The sequence below is a fragment of the Salmo salar genome, chromosome ssa06 (genome assembly GCF_905237065.1).
Source record: "Salmo salar chromosome ssa06, Ssal_v3.1, whole genome shotgun sequence".
NCBI classification, from domain to species: Eukaryota; Metazoa; Chordata; class Actinopteri; order Salmoniformes; family Salmonidae; genus Salmo; species Salmo salar.
Window position 1 is genome coordinate 54,263,297 of NC_059447.1, and position 16,572 is coordinate 54,279,868.

At 42.1% G+C, this 16,572-nt stretch overlaps 1 protein-coding gene across 11 annotated transcripts in view; it reads left to right on the forward strand.

Moving 5' to 3' along the window:
• LOC106607646 (serine/threonine-protein kinase MRCK beta) overlaps positions 1-16,572 on the forward strand; it is a 145,913-nt gene that overhangs the window by 20,847 nt on the left and 108,494 nt on the right. For all 11 annotated transcript variants that reach the window (XR_006770272.1, XR_006770273.1, XR_001329245.2 and 8 more), the window contains one exon: positions 13,059-13,142. Coding sequence is in view for 8 of the 11 variants with exons in the window: in XM_045720721.1 (XP_045576677.1) it covers positions 13,059-13,142 (84 nt within the window). In the remaining 3 variants the exon portion in view is untranslated. The remainder of the gene's footprint in view (positions 1-13,058; positions 13,143-16,572) is intronic.

Here is a 16,572-nt window from a genome sequence, read left to right on the forward strand (position 1 = left end):
TGTCACTTCCAGGTATCACAGGTCCATAACGAATGTAGTTTTGTTCAAAAAAGCTCATCATTTATGTCCAAAAATCTCCGTCTCGTTAGCACATGATGTAAGCCAGCCGGACTTCTCGTCATGAACGAGGGGAAAAAATATATTTCCGTTCGTTCAAACATGTCAAACGTTGTATAGCATAAATCATTAGGGCCTTTTTTAACCAGAACATGAATAATATTCAAGGTGGACGAATGCATAGCCTTTTATAACGTATTGGAACGAGGGTACCCAACATGAAGTAGCGCGCCAGGTGTCTAATGGGACATCACCGTTCCATGGCTCTTGTTCGGTCAGATCTCCCTCCAGAAGACTCAAAACACTTTGTAAAGGCTGGTGACATCTAGTGGAAGCAATAGGAAGTGCCAAAATATTCCTAAACCCCTGTGTTTTTCAATGGGATAGGTTTAAAATCAATACAACACATCAGGTATCCACTTCCTGTCAGAAAATGTCTCAGGGTTTTGCCTGCCAAATGAGTTCTGTTATACTCACAGACACCATTCAAACAGTTTTGGAAACTTTAGAGTGTTTTCTATCCATATATAATAAGTATATGCATATTCTAGTTACTGGGTAGGATTAGTAACCAGATTAAATCGGGTACATTTTTTTTATCCAGACGTGCAAATGCTGCCCCCTAGACCCAACAGGTTAAGACAGACTTCCCTCAAGAAGGCAGGGGCTGTACTGGACATTGAAAATGAGAAGGCAGTGATGTTTAAACACCCAGTGACCCTTGAACTTACTACCTCAGGACACTATTGTGTACATTTTTTAGACAAAGACGACGTAGAGTCCGTGAAAATCTGATTCGGACAGACACAGAAAACATGGAGATTCTGACAGTCACAGAGAACATGACCACAGAGGGAAAATACAAAGTATTGTTAACTTCACAAACAGTTTGGACATGCTAGAGTTGACAGACTTCAGAAATTAATCAGCGGTACTGGGAGTAATGATGAGTATTTCTATTCAACGGCAGATAGTGAGCATGTCAATGAAACATGCCAGAAGTACAAAAAACCTAAGCCCAGACTTGCTTTTTTTTTGTGCTGGAGGTCTTGTGAACACAAAGAAACCCAGTGAAGTCATCAAGCACTTCATTCATGACTGGATATGTGTGCGTGGCCCTGCCCCAGAAATTGACAATGGAGAAGAAATCAACAATAATCAAATGGCAGACAAATTCAACATGGAAATAAAGACTGCTGCATCCAGTCCATAGAGCACTGGACTTTTGGAGAGACATAATCAAAGACTCAGAGATTATGCTGAAAGTGAAGCAAGACAATGAATGTGACTGGGAAACAGCCCTAGATTGGGAGCTGATGGCAAAGAACTCAATGCACAATGTTCCTGGCTACAGCCCATACCAGCTAGTATTCAGGCAGAACCCTAATCTTCCCACTGTACTGGTTGACAAGCCACCAGCACCAGAAGCTTAACTCAAGCTGACACTTTCCGTTACTGAGTGTCTTTAGGAGCACCAGATCCGATGCTTCTTTTATAGTCAGACAGTCACAGAATCCGCTGGGGGACTGCACCTTTCAGCACTACATGCAGCGAGAAAGGCATTCACTGAAGAGGTGTTCAGAGAGAATTTGCAGGGCTCTGTGTAAACAATTCTGTCCCACAGATGAGAAGTACGAGACTGGAGACAAGTGTACCACAAACGAGTTGACTGTCGAGGGGAAAGGACCCGGAGTCGTTATTGGCCAAGATGGTATGGTGATATATTTGAGGCACCATTGTCTGGGTGCACAACTGAAGATTGCAGAAAGTAAATAAATTATCAAGAATTTGGAAGGGCTATTGCTGAGAATCGGCCTATCGAAAATGACACAAAGGTCATAGACACAAACCTACCAGATGTCGCATCCACTGATGTGGACACTGAAACTGACACAGGAAATGGAGCAGAGACCTTCAACCATGACACAGGTAATACTGTTGATGAAAACATTGAACAGCAGCCACATGTTAAAACATGGTTGTTCCAATCTGAAAACTGCACACTAACCTTTGACGATCTTCATCAGATGACACTCCTAGGACATTGTTACACAATACATGTATGTTTTGCTCGATAAAGTTCATATTTATATCCAAAAACAGCATTTTACATTGGCGCGTAATGTTGAGGAATGTTTTCCCTCCAAGCCCTCCGGTGAATGAGCACACATATTACAGAAATACTCTTCATAAACTTTGATCAATATAGAAGTGTTATGCACAGAATTATAGATACACTTCTCCTAAATGTAACCGCTTTGTCAGATTTCAAAAAAGGTTCACGGCGAAAGCACAATTTGCAATAATCTGAGTACAGCCCAGAAGACACCAATAACAAGCAAACAGAAACCCGCCATCTTGGAGTCAATAAAACTAAGACATTACATTATAAATATTCACTTACCTTTGATTATCTTCATCAGAAGGCACTCCCAGGAACCCCAGCTCCACAATAAATGTTCGATAAAGTTCATATTTATTTCCAAATAATCCATTTGGTTCGCGCGTTAGGTTCACTATCCAAATCCACAACGCGCATGCTTACTTAGTCCAGACGAAAAGTCAAAAAAGTTATACTACAGTTTGTAGAAACATGTCAAACGATGTATAGAATCAATCTTTAGGTTGTTTTTATCATATCTTGAATAAAATTCCAACTGGACCTATCCGTTCTCTTTAGGAGTGAATATGAACTCAGCTCGCTCCCAAGTCATTGCGCGTGACTGAGCCCATGCCTTATAATGGGACACCTACTTCCTTGTGCTGTAATTCCCATCAAATTCACCATATAATCTTCAAACACTGTTCTAAAGACTGTTGACATCTAGTGGAAGCTTTAGGAAGTGCAAAATGAACCCTAAGTCACTGTATACAATCAAGGCAATCACTTGAAAAAACTCCAACCTCAGATTTTCACCTTCCTGCTTGACATTTTCTCAGGTTTTTGCCTGCCATATGAGTTCTGTTATACTCAGACACCATTCAAACAGTTTTAGAAACTATATATATATATATATATATTTATTTTTTTATTATTGTAATGATGACAATTACAACAATACTGAATGAACAGTTATTTTAACTTAATATAATACATCAATAAAATCAATTTAGCTTCAAATAAATAATGAAACATGTTCAATTTGGTTTAACTAATGCAAAAACAAAGTGTTAGAGAAGAAAGTAAAAGTGCATTATGTGCCATGTAAAAAAGCTAACGTTTAAGTTCCTTGCTCAGAACATGAGAACATATGAAAGCTGGTGATTCCTTTTAACATGAGTCTTCAATATTCCCAGGTAAGAAGTTTTAGGTTGTAGTTATTATTGGAATTATAGGACTATTTGTCTCTATACGATTTGTATTTCATATACCTTTTGACTATTGGATGTTCTTACAGGCACTTTAGTTTTGCCAGTGTAACAGTATAGCTTCCGTCCCTCTCCTAGCTCTTACCTGGGCTCAAACCAGGAACACATCGACAACAGCCACCCTCGAAGCAGCGTTACCCATGCAGAGCAAGGGGAACAACTACTCCAAGTCTCAGAGCGAGTGACGTTTGAAACGCTATTAGCGCGCACCCGGCTAACTAGCTAGCCATTTCATATCGGTTACACCAGCCTAATCTTGGGATTTGATAGGCTTGAAGTCAAACAGCGCAATGCATTGCGAAGAGCTGCTGGCAAAATGCACAAAAGTGCTGTTTGAATGAATGCTTACGAGCCTGCTGGTGGCTACCACCGCTCAGTCAGACTGCTCTATCAAATCATAGACATAATTATAATATAACACACAGAAACACGAGCTTTAGGTCATTAATATGGTTGAATCCGGAAACTCGCGTTTATTCTTTCAGTGAAATACGGAACCGTTCCGTATTTTATCTACCGGGTGGCATCCCTAAGTCTAAATATTCCTGTTACATTGCACAACCTTCAATGTTATGTCATAATTACGTGAAATTCTGGCAAATTAGTTCGCAACGAGCCAGGCGGCCCAAACTGTTGCATATACCCTGACTCTGCGTGCAATGAACGCAAAATGACACAATTTCACCTGGTTAATATTGCCTGCTAACCTGGATTTCTTTTAGCTAAATATGCAGGTTTAAAAATATATACTTCTGTGTATTGATTTTAAGAAAGGCTTTGATGTTTATGGTTAGGTAGAGTCGTGCAACGATTGTGCTTTTTTTGCATATGCGCTTTTGTTAAATCATCCCCGTTTGGCGAAGTTGGCTATCTTTGTTAGGAAGAAATAGTATTCACACAGTTCGCAACGAGCCAGGCGGCCCAAACTGCTGCATATACTCTGATTCTGTTGCAGAGGTGACACATTTTCCCTATTTAAAAGAAATTCATGTTAGCAGGCAATATTAACTAATATGCAAGTTTAAAAATATATACTTGTGTATTGATTTTAAGAAAGACATTGATGTTTATGGTTAGGTACACGTTGGAGCAACGCCAGTCCTTTTTCGCGAATGCGCACCGCATCGATTATATGTAACGCAGGACAGGCTAGATAACTACACATGGTTGATGATATTACTAGTTTAACTAGTGATTATGATTCATTGATTGTTTTTTATAAGATCATTTTAATGCTAGCTAGCAGCTTACCTTGGCTTCTTAACCTGTTGGGGCTAGGGGGCAGCATTTGCACGTCTGGATAAAAAAAATGTACCCGATTTAATCTGGTTACTAATCCTACCCAGTAACTAGAATATGCATATACTTATTATATATGGATAGAAAACACTCTAAAGTTTCTAAAACTGTTTGAATGGTGTCTGTGAGTATAACAGAACTCATTTGGCAGGCAAAACCCTGAGACATTTTCTGACAGGAAGTGGATACCTGATGTGTTGTATTGACTTTAAACCTATCCCATTGAAAAACACAGGGGCTTAGGAATATTTTGGCACTTCCTATTGCTTCCACTAGATGTCACCAGCCTTTACAAAGTGTTTTGAGTCTTCTGGAGGGAGATCTGACCGAACAAGAGCCATGGAACGATGATGTCCCATTAGACACCTGGCGCGCGAGTTCATGTTGGGTACCCTCGTTCCAATACGTTATAAAAGAGTATGCATTCGTCCACCTTGAATATTATTCATGTTCTGGTTAAAAAAGGCCCTAATGATTTATGCTATACAACGTTTGACATGTTTGAACGAACGGAAATATATTTTTTTCCCCTCGTTCATGACGAGAAGTCCGGCTGGCTTACATCATGTGCTAACGAGACGGAGATTTTTGGACATAAATGATGAGCTTTTTTGAACAAAACTACATTCGTTATGGACCTGTGATACCTGGAAGTGACATCTGATGAAGAGAATCAAAGGTAATGGATTATTTACATAGTATTTTCGATTTTCGATCTCCCCAACATGACGTCTAGTCTGTATCGCAACGCGTATTTTTCTGGGCGCAGTGCTCAGATTATTGCAAAGGGTGATTTCCCAGTAAGGTTATTTTTAAATCTGGCAAGTTGATTGCGTTCAAGAGATGTAAATCTATAATTCTTTAAATGACAATATAATATTTTACCAATGTTTTCTAATTTTAATTATTTAATTTGTGACGCTGACTTTTGTATTTGTGTTCATGCCTTGTCTCAGCTAGACGTCCTTGGACTACTACTTGGTACTATTTAAAATGCACACACACACACCGAACACACACACACACTTGGCACAAGGAGGTCCGGACAACAGCCCTGCTTCCAGGAAACCCTCAGGAAAGGAATACCGTAACCAAGGGGGAACTGCCCAAAATAGTGTTTCCCTTAACAGATAATGTCCCGCACACACTGATAATGTGCCATTTCACATAAACTGGGCAGGGCCATTTAAGTTCAGTCCAGTGCTTTGGCTGCTAGCTAGGATGTGGTTTGTTTGCTTTAAGGGGTGCCATCTTGAGGGTGGTAACACTGATAAAGTTCAAACTTTATGATACTTTTTGTGAAACCAATACTCCACGTCACTTTTTGCTAGTTAACACAATTAATTCAACCATTGTTATTGTCGATTTCAAAATATAAGACCTAGTTGTAAGCGCTAATTTAATAGCTTGGTCACTCGTGTGTGTGTGTGTGTGTGTGTGTGTGTGCGCGCTGTTACTTTGCACTTTCTCACTGTGAGTGTTTCTATGTGAACAAGGCTGCGAGTCTCTACGTCCTGTTAGCTGCTGTTGCCGTCGACTCTGCCCTACCTCGCGCCCTCTGCAGTTTCCCGTGGGCTTGTAAGTTACATGATGCCTTTCCAGATAAACAGGAAATGCAGGCCAAACACTTATGATGGATAGTGTCTCCCTCTCTGTCTCTCTCTCACCACATTTAACAAAGTCCTTTTCAGGGAGAAATGGCGGTCAGAGAACCGTCCCTCTCCGACTAATGCCAAAAAGCTCACTCCGTCTTGACTGTTCCTTCCTCCCTCTGAAACTCACCCTGCATGACTTTTAAAACAAGGGAGAGCAAGAACGACTGTGATAAAAGTGAGAGGGAAAGAAGAGGGAAAGGGAACCAAGAGACGGGAGCAAAAGCCTGATAATCACAGAGAGAGTGATGGATGAGTAGAGGGAAAGGGAACCAAGAGACGGTCGCAAAAACCAGATAATCACAGAGAGAGCGAGGGATGTGAAGAGTGAAAGGGAACGCAGGACACAGGAGCAAAACACAGATCCTCACAGAGAGCGAGGGATGAGAAGAGGGAAAGGGAACACGGGAGACGGGAGAAAAACCCAGATAATCACAAAGAGAGCAGAAAGAATAGGGAAAGGGAACCAAGACACAGGAGCAAAAAACAGATAATCACAAAGAGAGCGAGGGATGAGAAGAGGGAAAGGGAAACTAGAGATGGTCGCAAAAAACAGAATCACAGAGCGAGCGAGGGATGAGAGGAGGGATAAGGGAACCAAGAGAAGGGAGCAAAAGCCAGATAATCACAGAGAGCGAGGGGAAAGAAGAGTGAAGGGGAAAATAGAGTCAGAGGGGGAAGGAGAACACAGATGGATGCTGAAGTGGATTTGGTCCGACACCCACTAGACCGGCTACTTTGCATGCGCAACTTTTTTTTTCTTTCTACATGTACATGTATTTCAATCAGTTCACCCACACTGCTTGCGCCTGTCAACCAGTGTTTGTGTTGCCAAACACCCATTTACTTTTTCCACATTTTGTTACGTCACAGCCATATTCTGAAATTGATTAAATTAAAAAAAATCCTCCAACCACAATACCCCATAATGGCAAAGCGAAAACAGGGTTTTAGAAATGTTAGCATATTCTAAAAAAAAAACAGATACCTTATTTGCTATGCGACTCGAAATTGAGCTCATGTGCATCCTTTTTTCATTGATCATCCTTGATGTTTCTACAACTTGATTTGAGTCCACCTGTGGTAAATTCAATTGATTGGACATGATTTGGAAAGGCACCCACCTGTCTATATAAGGTTCCACAGTTGACTGCATGTCAGAGCAAGTCAAGCCATGAGGTCGAAGGAATTGTCCGTTGAGCTCCGAGACAGGATTGTGTCTCGGCACAGATCTGGGGAAGGGTACCAAAAATTGTTTGCAGCATTGAAGGTCCCCAAGAACACAGTGGCCTCCATCATTCTTAAATGAAAGAAATTTAGAACCACCAAGACACTTCCTAGAGCTGGCTGCCCGGCCAAACTGGACAATCGGGGGAGAAAGCACCTAAAGGACTCTGATCGTGAGAAACAAGATTCTCTGGTCTGAATGCCAAGCGTCAAACCTGTCCTTGAGTGACCAAGCCAGAGACCGGACCATCACCCGATCGAACATCTCTGGAGAGACTTGAAAATGGCTGTGCGGTGGCGCTCCGCATCCAACCTGACAGAGCTTGAGAGGATCTGCAGAGAAGAATGGGAGAAACCCCCCAAATACAGGTGTGCCAAGCTTGTAGCGTCATACCCAAGTAGACTCGGATGCAACTGCTGCCAAAGGTGCTTCAACAAAGTACTAAGTAAAGGGTCTGAGTACTCATGTAAATGTAATATTTCAATTTTATATTTTTTATAAATTTGCCAAAATGTCTTAATCTGGTATTCCTTTGTCATTATGGGGTATTATGTGTATATTGATTAACCTGTTGGGGCTAGGGGGCAGTATTTGCACGGCCGGATAAAAAAACGTACCTGATTTAATCTGGTTACTACTCCTGCCCAGTAACTAGAATATGCATATAATTATTGGCTTTGGATAGAAAACACCCTAAAGTTTCTAAAACTGTTTGAATTGTGTCTGTGAGTATAACAGAACTCATTTGGCAGGCCAAAACCTGAGAAGATTCCATGCAGGAAGTGGCCTGTCTGACCATTTCTTGCCCTCCTTGATCATCTCTAACAAATACAGGGGATCTCTGGCATGACGTGACACTTCCTACGGCTCCCATGGGCTCTCAGAAGGCGGGAAAAAGCTGAATGATGTAATTCCATCCCCAGGCTGAAACACATTAGCGCGTTTGGCAAGTGCTCTATCAGAGGGCCATTAGACTGAGGCTCGTGCATGAGGGGATAGCATGCTTTTACTTTCACTCTCTTTGTAATAAAAAACGATTTCCCGGTCGGAATAGTATCGCTTTTTTACGAGAAAAATGGCATAAAAAATAAATTTTAAACAGCGGTTGACATGCTTCGAAGTACGGTAATGGAATATTTAGATTTCTTTTTGTCACGAAATGCGCCATGCTCGTCACCCTTATTTACCCTTTCGGGTAGTGTCTTGAACGCACGAACAAAACACCGCTATTTGGATATAACAATGGATTATTTGGGACCAAACCAACATTTGTTATTGAAGTAGAAGTCCTGGGAGTGCATTCTGACGAAGAACAGCAAAGGTAATATCATTTTTCTTATAGTAAATCTGACTTTGGTGAGTGCTAAACTTGCTGGGTGTCTAAATAGCTAGCCCTGTGATGCCGGGCTGTCTACTTAGAATATTGCATAATGTGCTTTCACCGAAAAGCTATTTTAAAATCTGACATATCGAGTGCATAGAGGAGTTCTGTATCTATAATTCTTAAAATAATTGTTATGCTTTTTGTGAACGTTTATCGTGAGTAATTTAGTAAATTCACCGGCAGTGTTCGGTCGGAATGCTAGTCACATGCTAGTCACATGCTAATGTAAAAAGCTGGTTTTTGATATAAATATGCCACAGAGGTTAAGAAAAAAAGTACTTTGATCAATTTTAGAATAACGTAACGAAATGTGGAAAAAGTCGAGGGGTCTGAATACTTTCCGAATGCACTGTATTTTTGATGCTAGAGAGAGAGACTGCGAGAGAGTGCCGTGCAATGATTTATAGCAATGATATTCGATTGATAAGCTGTATAAAACTCTGCAGCTGCCATTAAAAATAAAAAAATATATATAAGGTGACCCTGAAAGCCAGGTGGAGATGTGTAAATTAGACGCGCATCCGGTCTTTACATTACTGTAGAATAGGCAATGCTGCAGCAAATGCAGGCCTACCTGTCACAAGAAAGTTACCATGATGAGATGATACTGTAGGTCTACACACTGAGACGGTCTGTCCCCACCATGAGCATTGATGATTCATCATGCAGAGGGCAATAGATATGCCGATTTAGACATCACTTCATGCTCATGGTGGGGACAGACCGTCTCAGTGTGTAGACCTACAGTATCAAATCATGGTAACTTTCTTGTGACAGGTAGGCCTGCATTTGCTTCATCACTTCATGCACTTTATGCTGTTCATATAAATAATTTATTATAATTTACTGGTTTCTCGCAGTTATTTATCCTTAGAAAAGTGACTGGTTTTGAGGGGTAAATCTCGCTAACCGGGTTCCCGCCATTCAACCTTAGTAGCGTATGATTCAAAAAGTTAGCTACATTATATATATAAAAGTATATGGACACCCCTTCAAATTATTAGATTCGGCTGTTTCAGCCACTTCCGTTGCTGACAGGTGTATAAAATCGAGCACACAGCCATGTAATCTCCGTAGACAAACATTGGCAGTAGAAGAGCCTTTCTGAAGAGCTCAGTGACTTCCAACGTGGCACCGTCATAGGATACCATCTTTCCAACAAGTCAGTCTCAAATTTCTGCCCTGCTAGTGATGCCCCTGTCAACTGTAAGTGCTGTTATTGTGAAGTGGAAACGTCTAGGAGCAACAACGGCTCAGCCACAATGTGGTGGTCCACACATGCTCACAGAACGGGACCGCCGAGTGCTGAAGCGCGTAGCGTGTAAAAATCGTCTGTCAGTTTCAACACTCACTACCGAGTTCCAAACTGCCTCTGGAAGCTTCATCAGCGCAGTAACTGTTCTTCGGGAGCTTCATGCAATGGGTTTCCATGGCCAAGCAACTGCAAACAAGCCTAAATTGAGGTCAGGGCTTTGTGATGGCCACTCCAATACCTTGACTTTGTTGTCCTTAAGCAATTTTGCCGCAACTTTGGAAGTATGCTTGGGGTCATTGTCCATTTGGAAGACCCATTTGCGACCAAGCTTTACCTTCCTGACTGATGTCTTGATGCTGCTTCAATATATCCACATAATTTTCCTCCCTCATGATGCCATCTATTTTGTGAAGTGCACCAGGCCCTCCTGCAGCAAAGCACCCCCACAACATGATGCTGCCCCCCCCATGCTTCACGGTTTGGATGGTGTTCTTCGGCTTGCAAGCCCCCCCCCCTTTTTCCTCCAAACATAACGATGGTCATTATGGCCAAACAGTTGTATTTTTGTTTCATCAGACCAGAGGACATTTCTCCAAAAAGTACCATCTTTGTTGGGTGGGGATGGTTTGTCCTCGGGGTTTCGCCTGCCATTTCAGTTCTGTTATACTCAGACATTATTTTAACAGTTTTAGAAACGTTAGTGTGTTCTATCCAAATCTACTAATTATATGCATATCCTAGCTTCTGGGCCTGAGTAGCAGGCAGTTTACTTTGGGCACGCTTTTCATCCGGACGTCAAAATACCGCCCCCTAACACAAAGAAGTGAACAAGAAATTTGTGGAGTAGTTGGAAAAACGAGTTTTAATGATTCCAACCTAAGTATATGTAAACTTCCAACTTCAACTGTAAGTATCTAACCCCTGTCCCCAGATGTATCTGAAGCACCATAACTGTTGGTTTAGATGTATTTGGCCGGTAAGTGCTTGTGTACGGTTTTGAATTTGCATCTTAATAAATCCATTTTCTCCAATTTCCGCCTAAAATGACATACCCAAATCTAACTGCCTGTAGCTCAGGACCTGAAGCAAGGATATGCATTTTCTTGATACCATTTGAAAGGAAACACTTTGAAGTTTGTGGAAATGTGAAATTGTCGGAGAATATAACGTAAAAGATAATACAAACCAAAAAACAGGCTGTTTTTTTTTCCATTTTTGAAATTTAAGAGAGAGGCGTACATTGAGGCAGGGATTCTAGGTGTAATTTAGATGTTGTCCACAAGATGGCAGCAGTGTATGTGCAAAGTTAGACTGCCACGAGTCCCAAATGTGCCGACGTGGTCAATTTATACATTTTTAAGTACATAACTATAGAGCACATACAAAAATGACATGGTAATACAACATTTAAGTTTACACACTCCCAGGAATGTCATACATGATGGATTATTAGCTTCCCTACAGAATAAAACACTAACCTTCACACATCTGGATGGCCGGGCGGGGTGGGTGTGGAGCCAGAAACAGCAGTGGGGTCTAACTGTAGAACCCAGTTCGAAAATATAAAAATTGATTTTATCAAACAAAATTATGCTACATTTTATCTCTGGGACCCTTAGGATGACAAGTGCAAGATTACTGAATGTAAGTACATTGTTTACTTTCAGAGGTGAATGTTTTTCACCATTTGCCGTGATAAGTGTTTTGTTCTGCACTATCCTCAAACAATTGCATGGTATATTTTGGCTGTAATAGCTACTGAAAATTGGACAATGCAGTTAGATTAAAAAAGTTGGCTGTTTACAACGTCATTCTAGTCACATTATTGTATATTGAGCAACAACTGTCCTGGTTTAGGGACACCAATTCTGTAGAGGTAAAAAGCTTTTATGTCTTTTTAATCATAGCTCATTAACAGCTCTCATACATATGTCTAGGGCCAGAACTATTTTACGGACCAGAATCTCCACAAGCCAGCATACTACAGTGTTTCCCCTAACATTGTACATATGGCTTTTTGCCCTCCCACTAAGCTCTGTCCCACCCCTGTCTAAAATATTTTGGCTTCAACATTTTTGATTTTAGGGCCTAATTGCGCCCCATCTGGAAAATAATCAAAATAGGCCCTCACATCAAAATCCAAAATGTTTAAGCCAAAATATTTTAGACGGCGGGACAGAGCTTAGTGAGAGGGCAAAAAGGCCGTATGTACAATGTTAAGGGAAACACATATAGGCCACATTCAGTGTCCAGAAATACCGATTTCCGATTGTAATGAAAACCTGACATCAGCCCTAATTAATCGGTCGACCTCTAATCAAAACACTGGCTGCCACCCAAATGGCACCCTATTCCCTAGGGCTCCCGAGTGGCGCAGCAGTCTCAGGTACTGCATCTCAGTGCTAGAGGCGTCACTACAGACCCTGGTTCCATCCCGGGCTGTATCACAACTGGCCGTGATCGGGAGTCCCATAGGGCGGCGCACAATTGGCCCAGCGTCATCCGGGTTAGGGGAGGGTTTGGCCGGGGTAGGCCGTCATTCTAAATAAGAATTTGTTATTTAACTAGGGAAGTCTGTGAAATACATAAAAAATAAATAGTGCATTTCTCTTGACCAGGGCCCAATATAGCTAATATGGTGCCATTTGGAATGCACCCACTATCTTAGAAAGTAGTGGGTCCTGGGGGAGACTCCTAGTTTACAGTAACTAGGCCAGTAGTAAAGTGCAGGAAACATCAATAAGGAAGAACCGGCAATTCTCAGCTCTCTTAATTAGGCTGCATTTTAATTTTAATTTCTCTCCCCGTCTCTAGGTTGCGGTGGTGAAGATGAAGAACACAGAACGCGTGTACGCCATGAAGATCCTGAACAAGTGGGAGATGCTGAAGAGAGCAGAGGTAAGGATCATACTGTAGTGTCCAAAATCTCCAATTGAAAGCTATAAATAGAAATGCTAGATGGGATATTCCCAGTCAAGTCAAGGTCTTGTAGTTTTATTTATATGTGATAGAGCAGACCCATTTCCGCATACTGATTTGTGCTCCCAATAAGTGCTCAAGGCTTCATTTTCATGGTTGACAATGATTATGTTAGCCACGCTCACCCAGACAAACACTTGTATTTATTATGGATCCCCATTAGCTATTGCCCTCTTCCTAGGGTCCAGCAAAATTAAGGCAGTTTATACCATTTTAAAATCATTACAATACATTCACAGATTTCACAACACACTGTGTGCCCTCAGGCCCGTACTCCACCACGACCACATATCTACAGTAATAAATCCATGTGTATGTATTGTGTGTGTTGCTTCAGTCCCCGCTGTTCCATAAGGTGTTTTTTAATCTGTTTTTTTAAATCTAATTTTACTGCTTGTGTCAGTTACTTGATGTGGAATAGAGTTCCATGTAGTCATGGCTCTATGTAGTACTGTGCACCTCCCATAGTCTGTTCTGGACTGTGAAGAGACCTCTGGTGGCATTTCTTGTGGGGTGTTAATGGGTCTCCGAGCTGTGTGCCAGTAGTTTAGACAGACAGCTCGGTGCATGTCAAACATGTCAATACCTCTCATAAATAAAAGTAGTGATGACGTCAATCTCTCCTCCACTTTCAGCCAGGAGAGATTGACATGCATATTATTAATATTAGCTCTCTGTGTACATCCAACGGCCAGCCGTGCTGTCTTGTTCTGAGCCAATTTCTATTTTCCTAAGGCCTTTTTTGTGGCACCTGACCACACGACTGAAAAGTAGTCAAGGTGCGACAAAACTAGGGCCTGTAGGACCTGCCTTGTTGATAGTGTTAAGAAGGCAGAGCATCACTTAATTGTAGACAAACTTCTCCCCATCTTAGCTATTACTGCATCAATATGTTCTGCTTAAATGACTACAAACCCGTAGCACTCACGTCCGTAGCCATGAAGTGCTTTGAAAGGCTGGTAATGGCTCACATCAACACCATTATCCCAGAAACTCTAGACCTACTCCAATTTGCGTACCGCCCAAACAGATCCACAGATATTGCAATCTCTATTGCACTCCATACGGCACTTTCCCACCGGGACAAAAGGAACACCTACGTGAGAATGCTATTCATTGACTACAGATCAGCATTCAACACCATAGTGCCCTCAAAGCTCATCACTAAGCTAAGGATCATGGGACTAAACGCCTCCCTTTGCAACTGGATCCTGCACTTCCTGATGTGCCGCCCCCAGGTGGTAGAGGGTAGTTAGCAACACATCTGCCACGCTGATCCTCAACACTGGAGCTCCTCAGGGGTGCGTGCTCAGTCCCCTCCTGTACTCCCTGTTCACCCACGACTGCGTAGCCAGGTACGACTCCAACACCATCATTACGTTTTCAGACGACACATCAGTGGTAGGCCTGATCATCGACAACGAATGGACAGCCTATAGGGAGGAGGTCAGAGACTTGGCCGGGTGGTGCCAGAATAACAACCTATCCCTCAACGTGACCAAGACTAAGGAGATTATTGTCGACTACAGGAAAAGGAGGACCGAGCAGGCCCCCATTCTCATTGACGGGGCTGTAGTGTCCACATCACCAACAAACTAGATAGTCGTAAAGAGGGCACGACAAAGCCTATTCCCGCCTCAGGAAACTAAAAAGATTTGGCATGGGTCCTGAGATCCTCAAAAGGTTCTACAGCTGCAACATCGAGAGCATCCTGACTGGTTGCATCACTGCCTGGTACGGCAACTGCTCGGCCTCCGACCGTAAGGCACTACAGAGGGTAGCATGTACGGCCCAGTACATCACTGGGGATAAGCTGCCTGCCATTCAGGACCTCTACACCAGGCGGTGTCAGAGGAAGGCCCTAAAAATGTTCAAAGACCCCACCCCAGTCATACTGTTCTCTCTGCTACCGCATGGCAAGCGGTACCGGAGTGCCAAGTCTAGGACCAAAAGCCTTCTCAACAGCTTTTACCACCAAGCCATAAGACTCCTGAACCGGTAATCAAATGGCTACCCAGACTATTTGCGTTGTGTCCCATCCCCAACCCCTCTTTATACTGCTGCTACTCTCTGTTTACCATATATGCATAGTCACTTTAAAAGGATCGGCGTTCCGTCAACGGGACAGTTGTAAATCATGCAGCGCGTTATATCAAGATAGCAGATTTTAGAGTAACAGCAAATGTTGGTACATAGCAGTGTCTTACATCGGCTGAAAGCTTAAATTCTTGCTAATACACTGCTCAAAAAAATAAAGGGAACACTTAACCTGTTAGGGCTAGGGGGCAGTATTGACACGGCTGGATAAAAAAACATACCCGATTTAATCTGGTTACCACTCCTACCCAGTAACTAGAATATGCATATACTTATTACATATGGATAGAAAACACCCTAAATTTTCTAAAACTGTTTGAATGGTGTCTGTGAGTATAACAGAACTCAAATGGCAGGTCAAAACCTGAGAGATTCCTTTACAGGAAGTGGCCTGTCTGACCATTTCTTGAACTTCTTTTCCATCTCTATCATTTACTAAGGATCTCTGCTCTAACGTGACACTTCCCACGTCGTCCATAGGCGCTCAGAGCCCGGGAAAAAACAGAATGTCGTCATTCCAGCCCCAGGCTGAAACACATTATCGCCTTTCTCAAGTGGCCGATCAAGGGACACTGGGCTTAGGCGCGTGACCCGACCGCCCCCGCCTTTGTGATTTTTTTCCTCTGTTTGCCGAAAAGGAGATTCCCTGTCGGAATATTATCGCTTTTCTACGAGAAAAATGTCGTAAAAATTGATTTTAAACAGCGGTTGACATGCTTCGAAGTACGGTAATGGAATATTTAGAATTTTATTGTCACGAATTGCGCCATGCGCGCGACACTTCTTTACTATTTCGGATAGTGTCTGGAACGCACGAACAAAACGCCGCTATTCGGATATAACGATGGATTATTTTGGACCAAACCAACATTTGTTATTGAAGTAGCAGTCCTGGGTGTGCATTCTGACGAAGGCAACAAAAGGTAATCAAACTTTTATAATAGTAAATATGATTATGGTGAGTGCTAAACTTGCCGGGTGTCTAAATAGCGAGCCCGTGATGCCTGGGCTATGTACTTAGAATATTGCAAAATGTGCTTTCACCAAAAAGGACATATCGAGTGCATAGAGGAGGTCTGTATCTATAATTCTTAAAATAATTGTTATGCTTTTTGTGAACGTTTATCGTGAGTAATTTAGTAAAATGTTAGCGAATTCCCCGGAAGTTTGCGGAGGGTATGCTAGTTCTGAACGTCACATGCTAATGTAAAAAGCTGGTTTTTGATATAAATATGAACTTGATTGAACAAAA